Source organism: Pseudophryne corroboree, chromosome 4 (genome assembly GCF_028390025.1).
Source record: "Pseudophryne corroboree isolate aPseCor3 chromosome 4, aPseCor3.hap2, whole genome shotgun sequence".
NCBI classification, from domain to species: domain Eukaryota; kingdom Metazoa; phylum Chordata; class Amphibia; order Anura; family Myobatrachidae; genus Pseudophryne; species Pseudophryne corroboree.
Window position 1 is genome coordinate 914377818 of NC_086447.1, and position 25958 is coordinate 914403775.

General features: G+C 49.0%; 1 protein-coding gene across 4 annotated transcripts; it reads left to right on the top strand.

The window, feature by feature from the left end:
• Positions 1-363: 363 nt before the first annotated feature.
• LOC134910673 (uncharacterized) lies at positions 364-25436 on the top strand. 4 transcript variants are annotated; one of them, XR_010176255.1, is made up of 4 exons: positions 364-448; positions 13174-13427; positions 13552-13726; positions 25156-25436. XR_010176255.1 is itself a non-coding variant. In XM_063918981.1 (4 exons), exon 1 carries the CDS (start codon positions 2927-2929, stop codon positions 5123-5125), a length of 2199 nt encoding a protein of 732 aa, XP_063775051.1. In that variant the 5' UTR covers positions 717-2926; the 3' UTR covers positions 5126-6639; positions 13174-13427; positions 13552-13726; positions 25156-25436. The 4 variants fall into 4 exon arrangements, 2 of the variants coding, with proteins under 2 accessions (XP_063775051.1, XP_063775052.1); XR_010176254.1 differs by lacking the exon at positions 364-448 and adding an exon at positions 460-565; XM_063918981.1 differs by lacking the exon at positions 364-448 and adding an exon at positions 717-6639.
• The last annotated feature ends 522 nt before the right edge of the window (positions 25437-25958 follow it).

Sequence of the window (25958 nt, forward strand, 5' to 3'; positions counted from 1 at the left end):
GCAGGACACTGCTTTTTCACCTGCGCTCTGTGCTTTTTCCCCATAACATGTGCATTAATGGAGGCGGTTCTAGCTACGGCAATACCGCAATACGAACAAAAATACTTCATCTCCTGTTTATCGTCCTATTTGACTGTACTGCACTGAAGCCTCTGCACCTTCTGCTCCTCTATTATACCTGGCCGCGCTGTCACTTCCGGTTGGGAGCTATGCAGCTGGGTGTAGGGTAGCGTCTAGGATGCCTTCGCCGGAAGGACCTAGCGCACGTCAGGCAATGGGCGGTGTTGGGGGGGCGGAGTCGAAAGAAGCGTCGCGCTGGCCGCGCTGTCACTTCCGGTCGGGAGCTATACAGGGTAGCGTCTAGGATGCCTTCGCCGGAAAGACCTAGGTCACGTCAGGCAGTGGGCGGTGCTGGGGGCGGAGTCGATAGAAGCGACGCGCGCGCGCGGTACGCGGGAACTTTAGCATTGCACAGCAGTCAGTGTGACAGAAGGAAGGGACAGTGCGGTCGCAGTAGTGCAGCGCTTCGTGACTGAGTTATGTAGTGGGATCCCAGAACTGGAGAGTAAGATGAATTTCTCTGACGTCCTAGTGGATGCTGGGATAAGGACCATGGGGAATAGCGGGCTCCGCAGGAGACTGGGCACTCTAAAGAAAGATTTAGGTCTACCTGGTGTGCACTGGCTCCTCCCACTATGACCCTCCTCCAAGCCTCAGTTATGCTGCATTCACACCGCAAATGCCGGGTCCTACCCGGTAAGGGAAACGTGTACTTACCGGGTGGGATCCGGCATTTGCGCTCCGTTGCAGGCTTCCCGACCCGGCAATATACCGGGTCGGTTGCCATGACAACGGAGGCCGCAGCAGGGGCGGGGTGAAGGCGGCGTCGGGAGATGAGCTCATCTCCAGCGCCGCCTATCTTGTGAATGGGAACCGTGTCGCATCGATACGGCTCCCATTCACACCGCACCTGACCCGGTAATCAACCCGGGTAAAACCCTTCTTTTTTACCGGGTTGATTTACCGGGTCAGGCGACCCGCTAAACCGCCCAGTGTGCTTTCACATAGCACACTGACCCGGTTCGACACGGCAATATGCCGTGTCGGTACCGGGTTATTTGTGCGATGTGAAAGGGGTATTAGATTTCTGTGCCCGGCTGAGCTGGATGCACACTAGGGGCTCTCCTGAGCTAGGAAGAAAGTATATGTTAGGTTTTTTATTTTCGGTGAGACCTGCTGGCAACAGGCTCACTGCACCGAGGGACTAAGGGGAGAAGAAGCGAACCTACCTAAGTGGTGGTAGCTTGGGCTTCTTAGGCTACTGGACACCATTAGCTCCAGAGGGATCGAACACAGGACCCGACCTCGTCATCCGTTCCCGGAGCCGCGCCGCCGTCCCCCTTACAGAGCCAGAAGCAAGAAGTTCCGGAAAATCGGCGGCTGAAGACTTCTGTCTTCTCCAAGGTAGCGCACAGCACTGCAGCTGTGCGCCATTGCTCCTCATGCACACCACACACTGCGGTCACTGATGGGTGCAGGGTGCTGGGGGGGGGGCGCCCTGAGCAGCAATATTAACACCTTGGCTGGCAAACTGACACCATATATAACCCCAGGGGCTATATAGGTGTTAATTAACCCCTGCCAGAATTATTGAAATAGCGGGAGAAAGCCCACCGAAAAAGGGGCGGAGCCATCTCCCTCAGCACACTGGCGCCATTTTCCCTCACAGCTCCGCTGGAAGGATCGCTCCCTGGCTCTCCCCTGCAGTCCTGCACTACAGAAAGGGTAAAAAAGAGAGGGGGGGCACAAATTTAGGCGCAGTATAGAATATATATGCAGCTATAAGGGAAAACACTCTTTATAGGTGATATCCCTGTGGTATATAGCGCTCTGGTGTGTGCTGGCATACTCTCCCTCTGTCTCCCCAAAGGGCTTTGTGGGGTCCTGTCCTCTGTAAGAGCATTCCCTGTGTGTCTGCTGTGTGTTGGTACTGCTGTGTCGACATGTATGAGGAGGAAAATGATATGGAGGCGGAGCAAATGCCTGTGAATGTGATGTCACCCCCTGCGGGGTCGACACCTGTGTGGTTGGACTTATGGAAGGAATTGCGTGAAAGTGTCAACTCCTTACACAAAAGGTTTGACGACATAGGACAGCCGGCTACACAGCTTGTGCCTGTTCCAGCCTCTCAAATGTCATCAGGGGCTTTAAAACGCCCGCTACCTCAGGTGACAGACACAGATGTTGACACGGATACCGACTCCAGTGTCGACGATGATGAGACTAGTGTACCCTCCAATAGGTCCACCCGTTACATGATTGAGGCAATGAAAAATGTTTTACACATTTCTGATAATACCCCAGGTACCACAAAAAAGGGTATTATGTTTGGTGAGAAAAAACTATCTAGTTTTTCCTGCATCTGAGGAATTAAATGAGGTGTGTGAGGAAGCGTGGACTTCCCCCGATAAGAAATTGATAATTTAAAAACTGTTATTGGCAGCGTACCCTTTCCCGCCAGAGGATAAGTCACGTTGGGAAACACCCCCTAGGGTAGATAAGGCGCTGACACGCTTATCAAAGAAGGTGGCACTACCGTCTCTGGATACGGCCACCCTGAAGGAACCTGCTGATAGGATACAGGAAGCTACCCTAAAAGCTATTTACACACACACGGGCATTATATTGCGACCAGCGATTGCATCAGCTTGGATGTGCAGTGCTGCTGCTGCTGCGTGGTCAGATTCCCTGTCTGATAATATTGATACCATGGATAGGGACAATATTTTGCTGACGATTGAGCATATAAAAGATGCAGTCTTATACATGCGTGATGCACAGAGGGATATTTGCCGGCTGGCATCAAGAATAAGCGCTATGTCCATTGCCGCCAGAAGGGGGTTATGGACTCGGCAATGGTCTGGCGATGCCGACTCAAAACGGCACATGGAAGTTTTGCCCTATAAGGGGGTGGAACTGTTTGGGGATGGTCTTTCGGACCTCGTGTCCACAGCTACTGCTGGGAAATCGACCTTTTTGCCACAGGCTGCCCCACAGCAAAAGAAAGCACCGTATTATCAGGTACAGTCCTTTCGGCCCCAGAAAAGCAAGAGGGCTAGAGGCTCATCCTTTCTGCCGAGAGGCAAAGGTAGAGGAAAAAAGCTGCAACACACAGCTAGTTCCCAAGAGCAGAAGTCCTCCCCCGCGTCCGGTAAGTCCACAGCATGACGCTGGGGCTGCTCAGGCGGACCCGGGTACGGTGGGGGCCCGTCTCAGGAATTTCAGCGCTCAGTGGGATCTCTCACAAGTGGATCCCTGGGTCTTTCAAGTAATATCTCAGGGGTACAGGCTGGAATTCGAGACGTCTCCCCCCTGCCGTTTCCTAAAATCTGCCTTACCGGCAACTCCCTCTGCCAGGGAGGCAGTATTGGTGGCTATTCAAAAACTGTATTCACAGCAAGTGATTGTCAAGGTGCCCCTCCTTCAGCAAGGAAAGGGTTACTATTCCACAATGTTTGTGGTACCGAAACCGGACGGTTCGGTGAGACCCATCTTAAATCTAAAATCCTTGAACACTTATATCAAAAGGTTCAAGTTCAAGATGGAATCGCTCAGGGCGGTTATTGCGAGCCTGGACGAGGGGGATTACATGGTCTCCCTGGACATCAAGGATGCGTACCTACATGTCCCCATTTACCCTCCTCACCAGGAGTACCTCAGATTTGTGGTACAGGACTGTCACTATCAGTTCCAGACGCTGCCGTTTGGGTTGTCCACGGCACAGAGGGTCTTTACCAGGGTAATGGCCGAAATGATGATACTCCTTCGCAAGAAGGGAGTTTTAATTATCCCGTACTTGGACGATCTCCTGATAAAGGCGAGGTCCAAGTTGGTAGTGGGGGTAGCGCTTTCTCGGGAAGTGCTACAACAGCACGGCTGGATTCTCAATATTCCAAAGTCACAGCTGGTCCCGACGACTCGTCTTCTGTTCCTGGGAATGATTCTGGACACGGACCAGAAAAGAGTGTTTCTTCCAGTGGAAAAAGCCGAGGAGTTGTCATCTCTAGTCAGAGACATCCTAAAACCGGGACAGGTGTCGGTACATCAATGCACACGAGTCCTGGGAAAAATGGTAGCTTCGTACGAGGCAATTCCATTCGGAAGGTTCCACGCAAGGACTTTCCAGTGGGACCTGTTGGACAAATGGTCCAGGTCCCATCTCCAGATGCAACAGCGGATAACCCTGTCGGCAAGAACCAGGGTGTCGCTGCTGTGGTGGCTGCAGAGGGCTCATCTACTAGAGGGCCGCAGATTCGGAATACAGGACTGGGTCCTGGTGACCACGGATGCCAGCCTTCGGGGCTGGGGTGCAGTCACACAGGGAAGAAATTTCCAAGGACTGTGGTCAACTCGGGAGATTTCGCTTCACATAAATATTCTGGAGCTAAGGGCCATTTACAATGCCCTAAGCCAAGCAAGACCCCTGCTTCAGAACGGGCCGGTGCTGATCCAATCAGACAACATCACGGCGGTCACCCATGTAAACAGACAGGGCGGCACAAGAAGCAGGAGGGCAATGGCAGAAGCCACAAGGATTCTCCGATGGGCAGAGAATCATGTGTTGGCACTGACAGCAGTATTCATTCCGGGAGTGGACAACTGGGAAGCAGACTTCCTCAGCAGGCACGACCTCCACCCGGGAGAATGGGGACTTCATCCAGAAGTCTTCCAGATGCTGGTAAACCGGTGGGAAAAAACACAGGTGGACATGATGGCGTCCCGCCTCAACAAAAAGCTAAAAAGATATTGCGCCAGGTCAAGGGACCCTCAGGCGATCGCTGTGGACGCTCTAGTGACACCGTGGGTGTACCAGTCGGTTTATGTGTTTCCTTCTCTGCCTCTCATACCCAAACTACTGAGAATAATAAGAAGGCGAGGAGTGAGAACTATTCTCGTGGCTCCGGATTGGCCAAGAATAGCTTGGTACCCGGAACTTCAAGAGATGCTTGCAGAGGACCCTTGGCCTCTGCCGCTAAGACAAGACCTGCTGCAGCAGGGACCCTGTCTGTTCCAAGACTTACCGCGGCTGCGTTTGACGGCATGGCGGTTGAACGCCGGATCCTAAAGGAAAAAGGCATTCCGGAGGAAGTCATCCCTACCCTGATCAAAGCCAGGAAGGATGTCACCGCAAAGCATTATCACCGCATTTGGCGAAAATATGTTGCTTGGTGTGAGGCCAAGAAGGCCCCAACGGAAGAATTTCAACTGGGTCGATTCCTGCATTTACTGCAAGCAGGTGTGACATTGGGCCTCAAATTGGGGTCCATTAAGGTCCAGATCTCGGCCCTGTCGATTTTCTTCCAGAAAGAACTGGCTTCACTGCCTGAAGTTCAGACTTTTGTCAAGGGAGTTCTGCATATTCAGCCTCCTTTTGTGCCCCCAGTGGCACCCTGGGATCTCAATGTGGTTTTGGAGTTCCTGAAATCACATTGGTTTGAGCCACTTAAGACTGTGGATTTAAAATATCTCACGTGGAAAGTGGTTATGTTGTTGGCTCTAGCTTCGGCTAGACGTGTGTCAGAATTGGCGGCTTTGTCCTGTAAAAGCCCCTATCTGATTTTCCATACGGATAGGGCAGAGTTGAGGACTCGTCCTCAGTTTCTCCCGAAGGTGGTATCAGCTTTTCACTTGAACCAACCTATTGTGGTGCCTCGGCTACTAGGGACTTGGAGGATTCCAAGTTTCTGGACGTAGTCAGGGCCCTGAAAATGTATGTTGCCAGGACAGCTGGAGTCAGGAAAACTGACTCGCTGTTTATTCTATATGCACCCAACAAGCTGGGTGCACTTGCTTCTAAGCAGACTATCGCGCGCTGGATTTGTAGTACTATTCAGCTGGCGCATTCTGCGGTGGGACTACCGCAGCCTAAATCTGTAAAAGCCCATTCCACAAGGAAGGTGGGCTCATCTTGGGCGGCTGCCCGAGGGGTCTCTGCTTTACAACTTTGCCAAGCTACTACTTGGTCAGGGGCAAACACGTTTGCAAAATTTTATAAATTTGATACCCTGGCTGAGGAGGACCTGGAGTTCTCTCATTCGGTGCTGCAGATTCATCCGCACTCTCCCGCCCGTTTGGGAGCTTTGGTATAATCCCCATGGTCCTTACGGAGTCCCCAGCATCCACTAGGACGTTAGAGAAAATAAGAATTTACTCACCGGTAATTCTATTTCTCGTAGTCCGTAGTGGATGCTGGGCGCCCATCCCAAGTGCGGATTGTCTGCAATACTTGTAAATAGTTATTGTTACACAAATCGGGTTGTTACTGCCAGCCATCTGTTCAGAGGCTCCATTGCTATCATACTGTTAACAGGGGTTCCTATCACGAGTTATATGGTGTGATTGGTGTGGCTGGTATGAGTCTTACCCGGGATTCAAAATCCTTCCTTATTGTGTCAGCTCTTCCGGGCACAGTGTCCTAACTGAGGTTTGGAGGAGGGTCATAGGGGGAGGAGCCAGTGCACACCAGGTAGACCTAAATCTTTCTTTAGAGTGCCCAGTCTCCTGCGGAGCCCGTCTATTCCCCATGGTCCTTACGGAGTCCCCAGCATCCAATACGGACTACGAGAAATAGAATTATCGGTGAGTAAATTCTTATTTTAATGATTTTTTTGTTTGACTGATGGGTGGCAATCGGACCTATCCCAGGGTTATCTTATTGTGGCCAGGTGTTATGGATGGGAGCTGCTCAGTGTGCCCTGTGAGGTGGTGAGTGGGTTAATGCCCCCCCAATGCCAGACCTGAATGGGTTAATGCCTCCCCCAATGCCAGACCTGAATGGGTTAATGCCTCCCCCAATGCCTGACCTGAATGGGTTAATGCCTCCCCCAATGCCTGACCTGAATGGGTTAATGCCTCCCCCAATGCCTGACCTGAATGGGTTAATGCCTCCCCCAATGCCTGAACTAAATGGGTTAATGCCTCCCCCAATGCCTGAACTAAATGGGTTAATGCCTCCCCCAATGCCTGAACTGAATGGGTGTATGCCTCCCCCCAATGCCTGAACTGAATGGGTGTATGCCTCCCCCCAATGCCTGAACTGAATGGGTGTATGCCTCCCCCCAATGCCTGAACTGAATGGGTGTATGCCTCCCCCCAATGCCTGAACTGAATGGGTGTATGCCTCCCCCCCAATGCCTGAACTGAATGGGTGTATGCCCCCCCCCCCAATGCCTGAACTGAATGGGTTAATGCCTCCCCCAATGCCTGAACTGAATGGGTTAATGCCTCCCCCAATGCCTGAACTGAATGGGTTAATGCCATCGCTGCCTATCCTCCCTCATTCTGCAGGAGACTCCCTGAAATAGCAGCAATCTCCCCAACTCCCTGAATAGTCCATCAATTGCCCCATTATGTAGCTATTACATTCTTGGAGAAATCAGAGAAATATACGTTCAGATGGGATCATCAGCGCCATTTCCCTGCATTGGTTATAAGGCAAAATGATCCCTATGGCTACATGCATTTTAAATAAGGTTTCTCGTGCCCACTTACAGTATAGAACCTCTTGTAAAGCACAATACACAAACAATTCCAGCAAAATATCAGTGTTTCTCTGACGTCCTAGTGGATGCTGAGAAACCCGTAAGGACCATGGGGAATAGCGGTTCCGCAGGAGACTGGGCACAACTAAAGAAAGCTTTAGGACTACCTGGTGTGCACTGGCTCCTCCCACTATGACCCTCCTCCAGACCTCAGTTAGAATCTTGTGCCCGGATGAGCTGGATGCACATTAGGGGCTCTCCTGAGCTTCCTAGAAAGAAAGTATATTTTAGTTTTTTTATTTTACAGTGAGATCTGCTGGCAACAGACTTACTGCAGCGAGGGACTAAGGGGAGAAGAAGCAAACCTACCTGACTGGAGATAGTTTGGGCTTCTTAGGCTACTGGACACCATTAGCTCCAGAGGGATCGAACACAGGACCCGACCTCGATCGTTTGGTCCCGGAGCCGCGCTGCCGTCCCTCTTACAGAGCCAGAAGCAAGAAGTGGTCCAGAAAATCGGCGGCAGAAGACCTCGGTCTTCAACAAGGTAGCGCACAGCACCGCAGCTGTGCGCCATTGCTCTCAGCACACTTCACACTCCGGTCACTGAGGGTGCAGGGCGCTGGGGGGGGCGCCCTGAGACGCAATAAATACACCTTGGCTGGCAAATCATCACAATATATATTCCCAGGGCTATATATGTGATAAATTACCCCTGCCAGAATCCATGAAAAAAGAGAGAGAAAAGTCAGCCGAAAAAGGGACGGGGCTATCTCCCTCAGCACAGTGGCGCCATTTTTTCTTCACAGTGCAGCTGGAAGACAGTTTCCCAGGCTCTCCCCTGTAGTTTTCAGGCTCAAAGGGTTAAAAAGAGAGGGGGGCACTAAATTTAGGTGCAATATGTGTATACAAGCAGCTATTGGGGGAAAAAATCACTCAGTTATAGTGTTAATCCCTGCAACATATAGCGCTCTGGTGTGTGCTGGCATACTCTCTCTCTGTCTCCCCAAAGGACTTTGTGGGGTCCTGTCCTCAGTCAGAGCATTCCCTGTGTGTGTGCGGTGTGTCGGTACGGCTGTGTCGACATGTTGGATGAGGAAGTTTACATGGAGGCGGAGCAGAGGCCGATAAATGGGATGTTGCCCGCTGTGGGGTCGACACCAGAGTGGATGGATAGGTGGAAGGTATTAACCGACAATGTCAACTCCTTACATAAAAGGCTGGATGACGTAACAGCTGTGGGACAGCCGGCTTCTCAGCCCGCACCTGCCCAGGCTTCTCAGCCCGCGTCTGCCCAGGCGTCTCAAAGGCCATCAGGGGCTCAAAAAAACGCCCGTTACCTCAGATGGCAGACACAGATGTCGACACGGAGTCTGACTCCAGTGTCGACGAGGTTGAGACATATACACAATCCACTAGGAACATCCGTTGCATGATCCCGGCAATAAAAAATGTGTTTACACATTTCTGACATTATCCCAAGTACCACATAAAAGGGGTTTTATGTTTGAGGAGAAAAAGCAGCCAGTGTTTTGTTCCCCCATCAGATGAGTGAATGAAGTGTGTGAAGAAGCGTGGGTTTCCCCGTTAAGAAACTGGTAATTTCTAAAAAGTTACCGCTGGCGTGCCCTTTCCCGCCAGAGGATAGGTCACGTTGGGAGATATCCCCTAGGGTGGATAAGGCGCTCACACGTTTGTCATAAAAGGTGGCACTGTCGACCTGCAATTGCCTCAGCATGAATAGTGCTGCTGCAGCAGGGTCTGATACCCTGTCAGATAATACCCTAGACAGGGATAATATTTGGCTAACATAGAGCATATTAAAGACGTAGTCTTATATATGAGGGATGCACAGAGGGATATTTGCCGGCTGGCATCCAGAATTAATTAGAGACCCGGCAGTGGACAGGTGATGCTGACTTTAAAAGGCACATGGAGGTTCTGCCTTATAAGGGTGAGGAATTGTTTGGGGATGGTCTCTGGGACCTCGTATCCACAGCAACAGCTGGGAAGAAATTTTTTTACCTCAGGTTTCCTCACAGCCTAAGAAAGCACTGTATTATCAGGTACAGTCCTTTCGGCTTCAGAAAAGCAAGGGGGCCAAAGGCGCTTCCTTTCTGCACAGAGACAAGGGAAGAAGGAAAAAGCTGCACCAGACAGCCAGTTCCCAGGATCAAAAATCTTCCCCCGCTTCCTCTGAGTCTACTGCATAACGCTGGGGCTCCACAGGTGGAGACAGGTGCGGTGGGGGTGCGTCTCGGGAACTTCAGGGACCAGTGGGCTTGCCCACAGGTGGATCCCTAGGTTCTGCAAGTAGTATCACAGGGATACAAGCTGGAGTTCGAGGCGACTCCACCTCGCCGTTACCTCACATCAGCCTTGCCTGCGCCCTCGGAGAAAGGGAGTTAGTACTGGCGGCGATTCACAAGCTGTACTTCCAGCAGGTGAAATCAAGGTACCCCTCCTTCAACAAGGCCGGGGTTACTATTCCAAAATGTTTGTGGTACCGAAACCAGACGGTTCGGTAGACCCATTCTAAAATTGAAATCCTTGAACACTTATATACGAAGGTTCAAGTTCAAAATGGAATCACTCAGGGCGATTATTGCAAGCCTGGAGAATTTCAGGGTATCACTGGACATCAAGGGTGCTTACCTGCATGTCCCTATTTACCCTCCTCACCAGGAGTACCTCAAAATTGTGGTACAGGATTGTCATTACCAATTCCAGACGTTGCCGTTGGTCTGTCCCCGGCACCGAGGGTATTTACCAAGGTAATGGCCGAAATAATTATCCCGTACTTGGACAATCTCCTTATAAAGGCGAGGTCCAGGGAGCAGTTGTTTGTCGGAGTAGCACTATCTCGGGAAGTGCTACAACAGCACAGCTGGATTCTGAATATTCCAAAGTCGCAGCTGGTTCCTACGACGCGTCTACTGTTCCTGGGTATGGTTCTGGACACAGACCAGAAAAAAGTGTTTCTCCCGGAGGAGAAAGCCAAGGAGCTGTCATCTCTAGTCAGAGGCCTCCTGAAACCAAAACAGGTGTCACTGCACGCGAGTCCTGGGAAAAATGGTAGCTTCCTAAGAAGCAATTCCATTCGGCAGGTTCCATGCAAGAACTTTTCAGTGGGACCTGTTGGACAAGTGGTCCGGATCGCATCTTCAGATGCATCGGCTGATACCCTGGTCCTTGGAGACAGGGTTATCTCTGCTGTGGTGGCTGCAGAGTGCTCATCTTCAAGAGGGCCGCAGATTCGGCATACAGGACTGGGTCCTGGTGACCACGGATGCCAGCCTTCGAGGCTGGGGGGCAGTCACACAGGGAAGAAACTTCCAGGGACTATGGTCAAATCAGTAGATTTTCCTACACATAAATATTCTGGAACGAAGGGCCATTTACAATGCCCCAAGTCAGGCAAGACCCCTGCTTCAAAACCAGCCGGTACTGATCCAATCAGACAACATCATGGCAGTCGCCCATGTAAATTGACAGGGCGGCACAAGAAGCAGGATGGCGTGGCAGAAGCCACAAGGATTCTCTGATGGGCGGAAAATCATGTGTTAGCACTGTCAGCAGTGTTCATTCCGGGAGTGGACAACTGGGAAGCAGACTTCCTCAGCAGACACGACCTACACCCGGGAGAGTGGGGACTTCATCCAGAAGTCTTCCAACTGATTGTAAACCATTGGGAATGGCCACAGGTGGACATGATAGCATCCCGTCTAAACAAAAAGCTAGAAAGATATTGCGCCAGGTCGAGAGACCCTCAGGCAATAGCTGTGGACGCTCTAGTGACAACGTGGGTGTACCAGTCTGTTTATGTGTTCCCTCCTCTTCCTCTCATACCCAAGGTACTGAGGATAATAAGGAGAAGAGGAGTAAGAACTATACTCATTGTTCCGGATTGGCCAAGAAGAACTTGGTAACCGGAAATAATCTCAGAGGACCCATGGCCTCTACCGCTCAGACAGGACCTGCTGCAGCAGGGTCCCTGTCTGTTCCAAGACTTACCATGGCTGCGTTTGACGGCATGGCGGTTGAACGCCGGATACTGAAGGAAAAGGGCATTCCGGAGGAAGTCATTCCTACGCTGATTAAAGCTAGGAAAGAAGTAACCGCAAACCATTATCACCGCATTTGGCGAAAATATGTTGCGTGGTGTGAGGCTAGGAAGACCCCAACAGAGGAATTTCAGCTGGGTCGATTTCTGCACTTTCTACAGTCAGGAGTGACTATGGGCCTAAAATTGGGTTCCATTAAGGTCCAGATTTCGGCTATGTCGATTTTCTTCCAGAAAGAACTGGCTTCACTGCCTGAAGTTCAGACATTTGTTAAAGGAGTGCTGCATATTCAGCCCCCTTTTGTGCCTCCAGTGGCACATTGGGATCTCAACGTGGTGTTGGATTTTCTAAAATCACATTGGTTTGAACCACTTAAAACCGTAGATTTAAAATCTCTCACGTGGAAGGTGGTCATGCTATTGGCCTTGGCTTCGGCCAGGCGTGTGTCAGAATTGGCGGTTTTGTCGTGTAAAAGCCCCTATCTGATTTTCTATATGGATAGGGCAGAATTGAGGACTCGTCCCCAGTTTCTCCCTAAGGTGGTATCAGCTTTTCACTTGAACCAACCTATTGTGGTGCCTGCGGCTACTAGGGACTTGGAGGATTCCAAGTTTCTTGACGTAGTCAGGGCCTTGAAAATGTATGTTTCCAGGACGGCTGGAGTCAGGAAAACTGACTCGCTATTTATCCTGTATGCACCCAACAAGCTGGGTGTTCCTGCTTCTAAGCAGACAATTGCTCACTGGATTTGTAGCACAAATCAGCTGGCGCATTCTGCGGCTGGACTGCCGCATCCTAAATCAGTAAAAGCCCATTCCACGAGGAAAGTGGGCTCATCTGAGGCGGCTGCCCGAGGGGTCTCGGCTTTACAACTTTGCTGAGCTGCTACTTGGTCAGGGGAGAACACGTTTGTAAAATTTTACAAATTTGATACCCTGGCTGAGGAGGACCTTGAGTTCTCTCATTCGGTGCTGCAGAGTCATCCGCACTCTCCCGCCCGTTTGGGAGCTTTGGTATAATCCCCATGGTCCTTATGGAGTTCCCAGCATCCACTAGGACGTCACAGAAAATAAGAATTTACTCACTGGTAAATCTATTTCTCGTAGTCCGTAGTGGATGCTGGGCGCCCATCCCAAGTGCGGATTGTCTGCATTACTTGTATATAGTTATTGCCTAACTAAAAGGTTATTGTTGTGAGCCATCTATTGAGAGGCTCAGGTTATAGTTCATACTGTTAACTGGGTATAGTATCACGAGTTGTACGGTGTGATTGGTGTGGCTGGTAAGAGTCTTACCCGGGATTCAAAATCCTTCCTTATTGTGTCAACTCTTACGGGCACAGTATCCTAACTGAGGTCTGGAGGAGGGTCATAGTGGGAGGAGCCAGTGCACACCAGGTAGTCCTAAAGCTTTCTTTAGTTGTGCCCAGTCTCCTGCGGAGCCGCTATTCCCCATGGTCCTTACGGAGTTCCCAGCATCCACTACGGACTACGAGAAATAGATTTACCGGTGAGTAAAATCTTATTTTCATTACTGTATCTGATTTCATTATTTTTGCCTCTTCACAGGATATCTCCCATGATAAGAGATGTGAATAAAGAAAAGAGAGTGGAACAGGCACGGCGATGGATTGAGAGTGGCAAAACATTTAATGATGTCATTTTCACAGATGAATCGTCTGTGGCCCTTGAGCGGTTCTCCAGAACGTAATTCCGGAAACGTAACCATATCTCATTAAAACCACGCCCAAAGCATCCATTGAAAGTCCATGTATGGGGAGGCATATCACGATTAGGAGCTGGTCTCCTATTATTTTTTGAAGGTACAGTACTATACTTTATTCTGTGCCTGTGTTCTGTAAAAATACATGCTGTACTGTAGAGTACATGTAACTGCACAATAAAAGGAGTTGCTTATTAATGAACAACATTTTTTGATTTCTGTAGGGATCATGGATAAGAAATTTTTCCAAGAAACAATAGTAGAGGAATGTATGGTGCCACTTGTGAATAAATATTACCCAACTCACCATAGGATATTCCAAGACAATGATCCTAAACACTCCGCCTCTGCCAAATTTATGGAAGAGAAAGGTATGAATTGGGAACGCACATCACCAGAGTGAGTATTCTTTCAACAGTGTACAAGTAAAATTTTGGGTAGCACTCTAGTACTGTATATGTATTTTTCTCTAACGTCCTAAGTGGATGCTGGGACTCCGTAAGGACCATGGGGAATAGCGGCTCCGCAGGAGACAGGGCACAAAATAAAAGCTTGAGTATCAGGTGGTGTGCACTGGCTCCTCCCCCTATGACCCTCCTCCAAGCCAGTTAGTTAGATTTTTGTGCCCGGCCGAGAAGGGTGCAATCTAGGTGGCTCTCCTGAGCTGCTTAGAATAAAAGTTTAGTTAGGTTTTTTTATTTTCAGTGAGTCCTGCTGGCAACAGGCTCACTGCACCGTGGGACTAAGGGGAGAAGAAGCAAACTCACCTGAGTGCAGAGTGGCTTGGGCTTCTTAGGCTACTGGACGTTAGCTCCAGAGGGACGATCACAGGTTCAGCCTGGATGGGTCACCGGAGCCGCGCCGCCGTCCCCCTTACAGAGCCAGAAGAGACGAAGAGGTCCGGTGAAAGCGGCGGCAGAAGACATCCTGTCTTCAAGACTAAGGTAGCGCACAGCACCGCAGCTGTGCGCCATTGCTCTCAGCACACTTCACACTCCGGTCACTGAGGGTGCAGGGCGCTGGGGGGGGAGCGCCCTGAGACGCAATATAACTCAGATACCTTAGCGGGCTAAAGGAATACATCACATATAGCTCCAGGGCTATATGGATGTATTTTTTCCCCTGCCATTTTTACACAGAAAAAGCGGGAGATAAGGACGTCGTGAAGGGGCGGGGCCTATCTCCTCAGCACACTGGCGCCATTTTTCCCTCACAGCTCCGCTGGAAGGACGGCTCCCTGACTCTCCCCTGCAGTCCTGCTTCTGATTCAGGGTAAAAAAGAGAAGGGGGGGCATTTTGGCAGCAGATAATAACAAAACAGCAGCTAGAAGGGATTAACACTTATATAAGGTTATCCCTGTATATATATATATAGCGCTGGGTGTGTGCTGGCAGACTCTCCCTCTGTCTCTCCAAAGGGCTAAGTGGGGTCCTGTCCTCTATCAGAGCATTCCCGGTGTGTGTGCTGTGTGTCGGTACGCGTGTGTCGACATGTATGAGGAGGAAAATGAGGTGGAGGCGGAGCAGTTGCCTGTGTTAGTGATGTCACCCCCTAGGGAGTCGACACCTGACTGGATGATTGTGTTTAAGCAATTAAGTGATAATGTCAGCAATTTACAAAAAACTGTTGACGACATGAGAAAGCCGGCAAATCAATTAGTGCCTGTTCAGGCGTCTCAGACACCGTCAGGGGCCCTAAAACGTCCGCTACCTCAGTGGGTCGACACGGATCCAGATACAGATACTGAGTCTAGTGTCGACGGTGACGAGACAAACGTAATGTCCAGTAGGGCCACACGTTACATGATCACGGCAATGAAAGAGGCACTGAACCTCTCTGACACTACAAGTACCACAAAGGCGGGTATTATGTGGGGTGTGAAAAAACTGCCAATAGTTTTTCCTGAGTCTGATGAAATTAATGAGGTGTGTGATAAAGCGTGGGTTTCCCCCGATAAAAAACAGCTAATTTCTAATAAATTATTAGCACTATACCCTTTCCCGCCAGAGGTTAGGGCGCGGTGGGAAACACCCCCTAGGGTAGATAAGGCGCTCACACGTTTATCTAAACAAGTAGCGTTACCGTCCCCGGATACGGCCACCCTCAAAGAACCAGCTGATAGGAGGCTGGAAAATATCCTGAAAAGTATATACACACACTGGTGTTATACTGCGACCAGCAATCGCATCAGCCTGGATGTGCAGTGCTGGAGTCGCATGGGCGGATTCCCTGACTGAGAATATTGATACCCTGGATAGGGACAATATTTTGTTAACTATAGAACATTTAAAGGATGCATTGCTGTATATGCGTGATGCGCAGAGGGATATTTGTACCCTGGCATCAAGAGTAAGCGCAATGTCCATCTCTGCCAGAAGAGCATTATGGACCCGACAGTGGTCAGGGGACGCAGATTCCAAACGGCACATGGAAGTATTGCCGTATAAGGGGGAGGAGTTATTTGGGGCTGGTCTAACAGACCTGGTGGCCACGGCAACGGCTGGAAAATCCACCTTTTTACCCCAGGTTACTTCACATCAACAGAAAAAGACAGTCTTTTCAAACTCAGTCCTTTCGTTCCCATAAGTACAAGCGAGCAAAAGGCCACTCTTTTCTGCCCAAGGGCAGAGGAAGAGGAAAAAGACTGCACCATGCAGCCGCTTCCCAGGAGCAGAAGCCCTCCCCTGCTTCTGCCAAGTCTTCAGCATGACGCTGGGGCTTTACAAGCAGACTCGGACACGGTGGGGGCCCGTCTCAAGAATTTCAACGCGCAGTGGGCTCACTCGCAAGTGGATCCCTGGATTCTACAGGTAGTATCACAGGGGTACAAACTGGAATTCGAGGCGTTTCCCCCTCGTCGGTTCCTGAAGTCTGCTTTACCAAAGTCTCCCTCAGACAGGGAGGCAGTTCTGGAAACCATTCACAAGCTGTACTCCCAGCAGGTGATAATCAAGGTACCCCTCTTACAACAAGGGAAGGGGTATTATTCCACACTATTTGTGGTACCGAAGCCGGACAGCTCGGTGAGACCAATCTAAAATCTTTGAACACTTACATAAAAAGGTTCAAATTCAAGATGGAGTCACTCAGAGCGGTGATAGCGAACCTGGAAGAGGGGGACTATATGGTGTCGCTGGACATCAAAGATGCTTATCTCCACGTCCCAATATACCCTTCTCACCAAGGGTACCTCAGGTTTGTAGTACAAAACTGTCATTATCAGTTTCAGACGCTGCCGTTTGGATTGTCCACGGCGCCTCGGGTCTTTACCAAGGTAATGGCCAAAATGATGATTCTTCTACGAAGATAAAAATAAACTAATCAAAGATAAGACAGCGCTGACTGAAATGAATTGTAAAATTAAAATATATTTAATAAATCATTAAAAAAAAAAAAAACATATATCAAAAATTATTAATATCTCACTGCTTTGATACATTCATAGTCACCATGCATGGATTATGATTTGTAGGTTGCTTATTGGAATGTCCCTGTAGGATCCGCACATTTCAAATGTCCCTTATCCTGGGGTCTTACGAAGCGATTCCATTCGGAAGATTCCATGCAAGAACATTTCAGTGGGATCTACTGGGAAAATGGTCCGGATCGCATCTTCAGATACATCAACGGATAACCCTGTCGCCAAGGACAAGGGTGTCTCTCCTGTGGTGGCTTCAGAGTGCTCATCTACTAGAGGGCCGCAGATTTGGCATTCAGGATTGGATCCTGGTAACCACGGATGCCAGCCTGAGAGGCTGGGGAGCAGTCACACAGGGAAGGAATTTTCAGGGCTTGTGGTCAAGCATGGAAACATCTCTTCATATAAACATTCTGGAACTAAGGGCCATTTACAATGCCTTAATTCAAGCAAAACCTCTGCTTCAGGGTCAGGCGGTGTTGATCCAGTCGGACAACATCACGTCAGTCGCCCACGTAAACAGACAGGGCGGCACGAGAAGCAGGAGGGCAATGGCAGAAACTGCAAGGATTCTTCGCTGGGCGGAAAATCATGTGATAGCACTGTCAGCAGTGTTCATTCCGGGAGTGGACAACTGGGAAGCAGACTTCCTCAGCAGACACGACCTTCACCCGGGAGAGTGGGGACTTCACCCAGAAGTCTTCCACCAAATTGTAAACCGTTGGGAAAAACCAAAGGTGGACATGATGGCGTCACGTCTAAACAAAAAACTGGACAGATATTGCGCCAGGTCAAGGGACCCTCAGGCAATTGCAGTGGACGCTCTGGTAACGCCGTGGGTGTACCAGTCAGTGTATGTGTTCCCTCCTCTGCCCCTCATACCAAAAGTATTGAGAATCATAAGAAGGAGAGGAGTAAGAACTATACTCGTGGTTCCGGATTGGCCAAGAAGATCTTGGTACCCGGAACTTCAAGAGATGCTCACGGACGAACCGTGGCCTCTACCTCTAAGAAAGGACCTGCTACTGCAGGGGCCTTGTCTGTTCCAAGACTTACCGCGGCTGCGTTTGACGGCATGGCGGTTGAACGCCGGATCCTAAAGGACAAGGGCATTCCAGAGGAAGTCATCCCAACTCTGGTAAAAGCCAGAAAGGAAGTAACCGCAAAACATTATCACCGCATTTGGCGTAAATATGTTGCGTGGTGTGAGGCCAAGAAGGCCCCTACAGAGGAATTTCAACTGGGTCGCTTCTTGCATTTCCTGCAAACAGGACTGTCTATGGGCCTAAAATTAGGGTCCATTAAGGTTCAAATTTCGGCCTTGTCGATATTCTTCCAGAAAGAACTGGCTTCAGTACCTGAAGTTCAGACATTTGTGAAAGGGGTGCTGCACATACAGCCTCCTTTTGTGCCTCCAGTGGCACCTTGGGATCTCAATGTTGTGTTGAGATTTCTAAAATCACATTGGTTTGAACCATTGTCTACGGTAGATTTAAAATATCTCACGTGGAAGGTGTCGATGTTGTTGGCCTTGGCTTCAGCCAGGCGTGTGTCAGAATTGACGGCTTTATCATGTAAAAGCCCTTACCTAATTTTTCATTCTGACAGGGCGGAATTGAGGACTCGTCCTCAATTTCTACCTAAGGTGGTTTCTGCATTTCACATGAACCAACCTATTGTGGTACCTGCGGCTACTAGGGACTTAGAGGACAAGTTGCTGGACGTTGTCAGGGCCTTGAAAATATATGTTTCCAGGACGGCTGGAGTCAGGAAATCTGACTCGCTGTTTATCCTATATGCACCCAACAAGCTGGGTGCTCCTGCTTCAAAGCAGACGATTGCTCGTTGGATTTGTAGTACAATTCAGCTTGCACATTCTGTGGCAGGATTGCCACAGCCAAAATCAGTAAAAGCCCATTCCACAAGGAAAGTGGGCTCATCTTGGGCGGCTGCCCGAGGGGTCTCGGCGTTACAACTTTGCCGAGCAGCTACTTGGTCAGGGGCAAACACGTTTGCAAAATTCTACAAATTTGATACCCTGGCTGAGGAGGACCTGGAGTTCTCTCACTCGGTGCTGCAGAGTCATCCGCACTCTCCCGCCCGTTTGGGAGCTTTGGTATAATCCCCATGGTCCTTACGGAGTCCCAGCATCCACTTAGGACGTTAGAGAAAATAAGATTTTACTTACCGATAAATCTATTTCTTGTAGTCCGTAGTGGATGCTAGGCGCCCATCCCTAGTGCGGATTGTCTGCAATACTTGTATATAGTTATTGTTACAAAAAAATTCGGGTTATTATTGTTGAGCCATCTTTTCAGAGGCTCCTTTGCATTTATCATACTGTTAACTGGGTTCAGATCACGAGTTGTACGGTGTGATTGGTGTGGCTGGTATGAGTCTTACCCGGGATTCAATATCCTTCCTTATTATGTACGCTCGTCCGGGCACAGTATCCTAACTGGCTTGGAGGAGGGTCATAGGGGGAGGAGCCAGTGCACACCACCTGATACTCAAGCTTTTATTTTGTGCCCTGTCTCCTGCGGAGCCGCTATTCCCCATGGTCCTTACGGAGTCCCAGCATCCACTACGGACTACGAGAAATAGATTTATTGGTAAGTAAAATCTTATTTCTCTAACGTCCTAGTGGATGCTGGGACTCCGTCAGGACCATGGGGAATAGCGGGCTCCGCAGGAGACAGGGCACATCTAAATAAAGCTTTTAGGATCACATGGTGCGTACTGGCTCCTCCCCCTATGACCCTCCTCCAAGCCTCAGTTAGGTTTTTGTGCCCGTCCGAGAAGGGTGCAATCTAGGTGGCTCTCCTAAAGAGCTGCTTAGAAAAAGTTTTTTAGGTTTAAATCTCAGTGAATCCTGCTGGCGACAGGATCACTGCATCGAGGGACTTAGGGGAGAGATTTCCAACTCACCTGCGTGCAGGATGGATTGGAGTCTTAGGCTACTGGACACTTAGCTCCAGAGGGAGTCGGAACACAGGTCATCCTGGGGTTCGTCCCGGAGCCGCGCCGCCGATCCCCCTTACAGACGCTGAAGACGGAGGTCCGGAAAGCAGGCGGCAGAAGACTCCTCAGTCTTCATGAAGGTAGCGCACAGCACTGCAGCTGTGCGCCATTGTTGCTACACGGCTCACTGATTCAGTCACGGAGGGTGCAGGGCGCTGCTGGGGGCGCCCTGGGCAGCAATTTAAAATACCTTTAGTGGCAAAATAAATACATCACATATAGCCATTAAGGCTATATGTATGTATTTAACCCAGGCCAGTTTTCTTAAAACCCGGGAGAAAAGCCCGCCGAAAAAGGGGCGGAGCTTATTCTCCTCAGCACTCAGCGCCATTTTCCTGCTCAGCTCCGCTGGTGAGGAAGGCTCCCAGGACTCTCCCCTGCACTGCACTACAGAAACAGGGTAACAAAGAGAAGGGGGGCATAATTTGGCGATATTGATATATTAAAAGCGCTTATATCAAAAACAACACCTTCTAGGGTTGTTTATATACATTTATAGCGCTTTTGGTGTGTGCTGGCAAACTCTCCCTCTGTCTTCCCAAAGGGCTAAGGGGGTCCTGTCTTCGATTAGAGCATTCCCTGTGTGGCTGCTGTGTGTCGGTACGTGTGTGTCGACATGTATGAGGACGATGTTGGTGTGGAGGCAGAGCAATTGCCGGTAATGGTGATGTCACCCCCTAGGGAGTCGACACCGGAATGGATGGCTTTAGTTATGGAATTACGTGATAATGTCAGCACATTACAAAAGTCAGTGGACGAAATGAGACGGCCGGAAAACCAGTTAGTACCGGCTCAGGCGTCTCAGACACCGTCGGGGGCTGTAAAACGTCCCTTACCTCAGTCAGTCGACACAGGTACCGACACAGATGAATCTAGTGTCGACGGTGAAGAAACAAACGTATTTTCCAATAGGGCCACACGTTATATGATCACGGCAATGAAGGAGGCTTTGCAGATCTCTGATACTGCTGGTACCTCAAAAAGGGGTATTATGTGGGGGGTGAAAAAACTACCTGTAGCTTTTCCAGAATCAGAGGAATTGAATGACGTGTGTGATGAAGCGTGGGTTAACCCAGATAGAAAACTGCTAATTTCCAAGAAGTTATTGGCATTATACCCTTTCCCACCAGAGGTTAGGGCGCGCTGGGAAACACCCCCTAGGGTGGATAAGGCGCTCACACGTTTATCAAAGCAAGTGGCGTTGCCGTCTCCTGATACGGCCGCCCTCAAGGATCCAGCAGATAGGAGGCTGGAAACTACACTGAAGAGTATATACACACATACTGGTGTTATACTGCGACCGGCAATAGCCTCAGCCTGGATGTGCAGTGCTGGGGTAGTGTGGTTGGATTCTCTGACTGAAAATATTGATACCCTGGATAGGGACAGTATTTTATTGACTCTAGAGCAATTAAAGGATGCTTTTCTTTATATGCGAGATGCTCAGAGGGATATTTGTACTCTAGCATCAAGAGTAAGCGCGATGTCCATATCTGCCAGAAGAAGTTTATGGACGCGACAGTGGTCAGGTGATGCGGATTCCAAAAGGCATATGGAAGTATTGCCATATAAAGGAGAGGAATTATTTGGGGTCGGTCTTTCGGACCTGGTGGCCACGGCAACTGCCGGCAAATCCACTTTTTTACCTCAGACCCCCTCCCAACAGAAAAAGACACCGTCTTTTCAGCCGCAGTCTTTTCGCTCCTATAAAAAGCGACCAAAAGGACAGTCTTATCTGCCGCGAGGCAGAGGAAAGGGTAAGAGAGGGCAGCAAGCAGCCCCTGCCCAGGACCAGAAGCCCGCCCCGGGTTCTACAAAGCCTTCAGCATGACGCTGGGGCTTTACAAGCGGACTCAGGAGCGGTGGGGGGTCGACTCAAGATTTTCAGCAATCAGTGGGCTCACTCACAAGTGGACCCGTGGGTCCTGCAGATAATATCTCAGGGTTACATGCTGGAGTTCGAAAGGTCTCCCCCTCGCCGGTTCCTAAAGTCTGCTTTACCAACGTCTCCCTCAGAAAGGACGTCGGTTTTGGAAGCCATTCACAAGCTGTATTCTCAGCAGGTGATAGTCAAGGTACCCCTCCTACAACAGGGAAAGGGGTATTATTCCACACTATTTGTGGTACCGAAGCCGGACGGTTCGGTAAGACCTATTCTAAACCTGAAATCTTTGAACCTGTACATACAGAAATTCAAGTTCAAGATGGAGTCACTCAGAGCAGTGATAGCGAATCTGGAAGAAGGGGACTTCATGGTGTCCTTGGACATAAAAGATGCTTATCTACATGTCCCAATTTACCCCTCACACCAAGGGTATCTCAGGTTCGTGATACAAGACTGTCATTATCAGTTTCAAACGCTGCCGTTTGGGTTGTCCACGGCCCCTCGGGTCTTTACCAAGGTAATGACCGAAATGATGGTTCTTCTACGAAGAAAAGGCGTATTAATTATCCCTTACTTGGACGATCTCCTGATAAGGGCAAAGTCCAGAGAACAGCTGGAAGTCTGTGTAGCACTAACCCAAGTAGTGCTTCAGCAACACGGGTGGATTCTGAATCTTCCAAAATCTCAATTGACCCCGACAACACATCTGCTGTTCCTGGGAATGATTCTGGACACGGTTCAGAAAAAGGTTTTTCTCCCGGAGGAGAAAGCAAGGGAGTTATCCGAACTTGTCAGGAACCTCCTAAAACCAGGAACTGTGTCAGTACATCAATGCACAAGAGTCCTGGGAAAGATGGTGGCTTCTTACGAAGCGATTCCATTCGGCAGATTCCATGCACGGACATTTCAGTGGGATCTGCTGGACAAATGGTCCGGATCGCGTCTGCACATGCATCAGCGGATAACACTGTCACCAAGAACAAGGTTGTCTCTCCTGTGGTGGTTGCAGACTGCCCATCTGTTAGAGGGCCGCAGATTCGGCATACAGGACTGGGTCCTGGTGACTACGGATGCCAGCCTACGAGGCTGGGGAGCAGTCACACAGGGAAGAAACTTCCAGGGCGTGTGGTCAAACCTGGAGACGTCCCTTCACATAAATATACTGGAGCTAAGAGCGATCTACAATGCTCTAAGCCTGGCAAAACCGCTGCTTCAGGGTCTGCCGGTGTTGATCCAGTCGGACAACATCACGGCAGTCGCCCACGTAAACCGACAAGGCGGCACGAGAAGCAGAAGAGCAATGACAGAAGCTGCAAGGATTCTGCGCTGGGCGGAGAATCATGTCATAGCACTGTCAGCAGTGTTCATCCCGGGAGTGGACAACTGGGAAGCAGACTTCCTCAGCAGACACGACCTTCACCCGGGAGAGTGGGGACTTCATCCAGAAGTCTTCAACATGATTGTGAACCGTTGGGAAAAACCAAAGGTGGACATGATGGCGTCTCGCCTCAACAAAAAATTGGACAGATATTGCGCCAGGTCAAGAGACCCTCAGGCAATAGCTGTGGACGCTCTGGTAACACCATGGGTGTACCAGTCAGTGTATGTGTTCCCTCCTCTGCCTCTCATACCAAAGGTACTGAGAATTATACGGAAAAGAGGAGTAAGAACAATACTGGTGGCTCCGGACTGGCCAAGAAGAACTTGGTATCCGGAACTTCAAGAGATGCTCACGGAGGATCCGTGGCCTCTACCTCTAAGAAGGGATCTGCTTCAGCAGGGACCTTGTATGTTCCAAGACTTACCGCGGCTGCGTTTGACGGCATGGCGGTTGAACGCCGGATTCTAAAAGAAAAGGGCATTCCAGAGGAAGTTATTCCTACCTTGATTAAGGCTAGAAAGGAAGTGACTGTACAACATTATCACCGCATTTGGCGGAAATATGTTGCGTGGTGTGAGGCCAAGAAGGCTCCAACGGAAGAATTTCAATTGGGTCGATTCTTACATTTCCTGCAAGCAGGATTGTCTATGGGCCTAAAATTGGGGTCCATTAAAGTTCAAATTTCGGCCTTATCAATTTTCTTCCAGAAGGAATTGGCGTCAGTGCCTGAAGTACAAACTTTTGTCAAAGGTGTACTACATATACAACCCCCAATAGTGCCTCCAGTGGCACCGTGGGATTTGAACGTAGTTTTGAATTTTCTCAAATCTCATTGGTTTGAGCCTCTAAAATCGGTAGATTTAAAATACCTTACATGGAAGGTAACCATGCTATTGGCCCTGGCTTCGGCCAGGAGAGTTTCAGAGTTGGCGGCTTTATCATACAAAAGCCCATATCTGATTTTCCATTCGGACAGGGCAGAATTGCGGACACGTCCTCAATTTCTCCCTAAGGTGGTTTCGGCTTTTCACTTGAACCAGCCTATTGTGGTGCCTGCGGCTACTAGCGACTTGGAGGACTCCAAGTTACTGGACGTTGTCAGAGCATTAAAAATATATATTTCAAGGACAGCTGGAGTCAGAAAATCTGACTCGTTGTTTATATTGTATGCACCCAACAAGATGGGTGCTCCTGCGTCTAAACAGACGATTGCACGTTGGATCTGTAGCACAATCCAACTTGCACATTCTGTGGCAGGCCTGCCACAGCCTAAATCTGTAAAGGCCCACTCCACAAGGAAAGTGGGCTCATCTTGGGCGGCTGCCCGAGGGGTCTCGGCATTACAACTTTGCCGAGCAGCTACGTGGTCAGGGGAGAACACGTTTGTAAAATTTTACAAATTTGATACTCTGGCTAAGGAGGACCTGGAGTTCTCTCATTCGGTGCTGCAGAGTCATCCGCACTCTCCCGCCCGTTTGGGAGCTTTGGTATAATCCCCATGGTCCTGACGGAGTCCCAGCATCCACTAGGACGTTAGAGAAAATAAGAATTTACTTACCGATAATTCTATTTCTCGTAGTCCGTAGTGGATGCTGGGCGCCCATCCCAAGTGCGGATTGTCTGCAATACTTGTACATAGTTATTGTTAAAAACAAAGATCGGGTTATTACTATTGTTGTGAGCCATCTTTTCAGAGGCTACTTCGTTTTCTTGTTATCATACTGTTAACTGGGTTCAGATCACAAGTTGTACGGTGTGATTGGTGTGGCTGGTATGAGTCTTACCCGGGATTCAAGATCCTTCCTTATTGTGTACGCTCGTCCGGGCACAGTACCTAACTGAGGCTTGGAGGAGGGTCATAGGGGCAGGAGCCAGTACGCACCATGTGATCCTAAAAGCTTTATTTAGATGTGCCCTGTCTCCTGCGGAGCCTGCTATTCCCCATGGTCCTGACGGAGTCCCAGCATCCACTACGGACTACGAGAAATAGAATTATCGGTAAGTAAATTCTTATTTTTTGGTTTAATAAACAGTACAATACCGTATGTTTAATTTTCTCTATTTAATGTCATTAATTGACTAATTTTTTTTCTATACTCTTTTTATAAAAAATTTTTTATAGATCACCAGACACAAATCCAATTGAATTAGTGTGGGCTCAATTGAAGAGGTACATTAGGAGTGTTGCGAAGCCAACAACAAAACAGCAGCTGTTGGATGGGATAAAGAAATTTTGGCTAGAAGTACTCACACCTGAGCATTGTAATAATTATATAAATCACCTGTATAAAGTATTACCTGTTATAGTCAAAAGTAATGGTCAAGCCACAAATATGTAGTTCTGTACTGTATTTTCTGTTTAACATTTTTAATTGGTGCATTATTAAAAATGTTTATAAAATTCCCTTTGTCTGATTATTGCATAAACTAATGTTGAATATTATACAGTAGTAATGTTATTGATGTGTATGAACAGTTATTTTCTGTTTTATAAGTCCTGAATAAGAGTACTGTACATTTTGATCAGTACAGTACATGCAATTGGATGTTGTAATAAATACTTTTTTTTTTTACATTAATAATTTTTTTTTCCAATAAATATTACCTTATACAGTATGGTACGGTACAGTACATGGGGGTAACTGTACAGTATGATGTGCCGTTATGGGGGAGAAATACTTTTTTGTTTTTTTTATTACAAAAACACAAATACATTCCAGATGAAAATCTGCTATACACAGCAGACAGCTTATGGCGATAGAACTTCCCTACTGTATCCCCACCCATAGTCGTGGTACATTTTAGATTGCCTAATGAGACACTCCTGCAGCATTGCCAATGATTCATGTAAAACCTGTGTGCAAACAGTATCTCTATTGAATGCAAAGTACTGTACTGTACAGTATTACCAGAGCCGTCCCTAAC

Coding starts and splice junctions, on each gene's coding strand:
- LOC134910673 (XM_063918981.1), top strand. CDS start 2,927: ATGCCGACTCAAAACGGCACATGGAAGTTTTGCCCTATAAGGGGGTGG.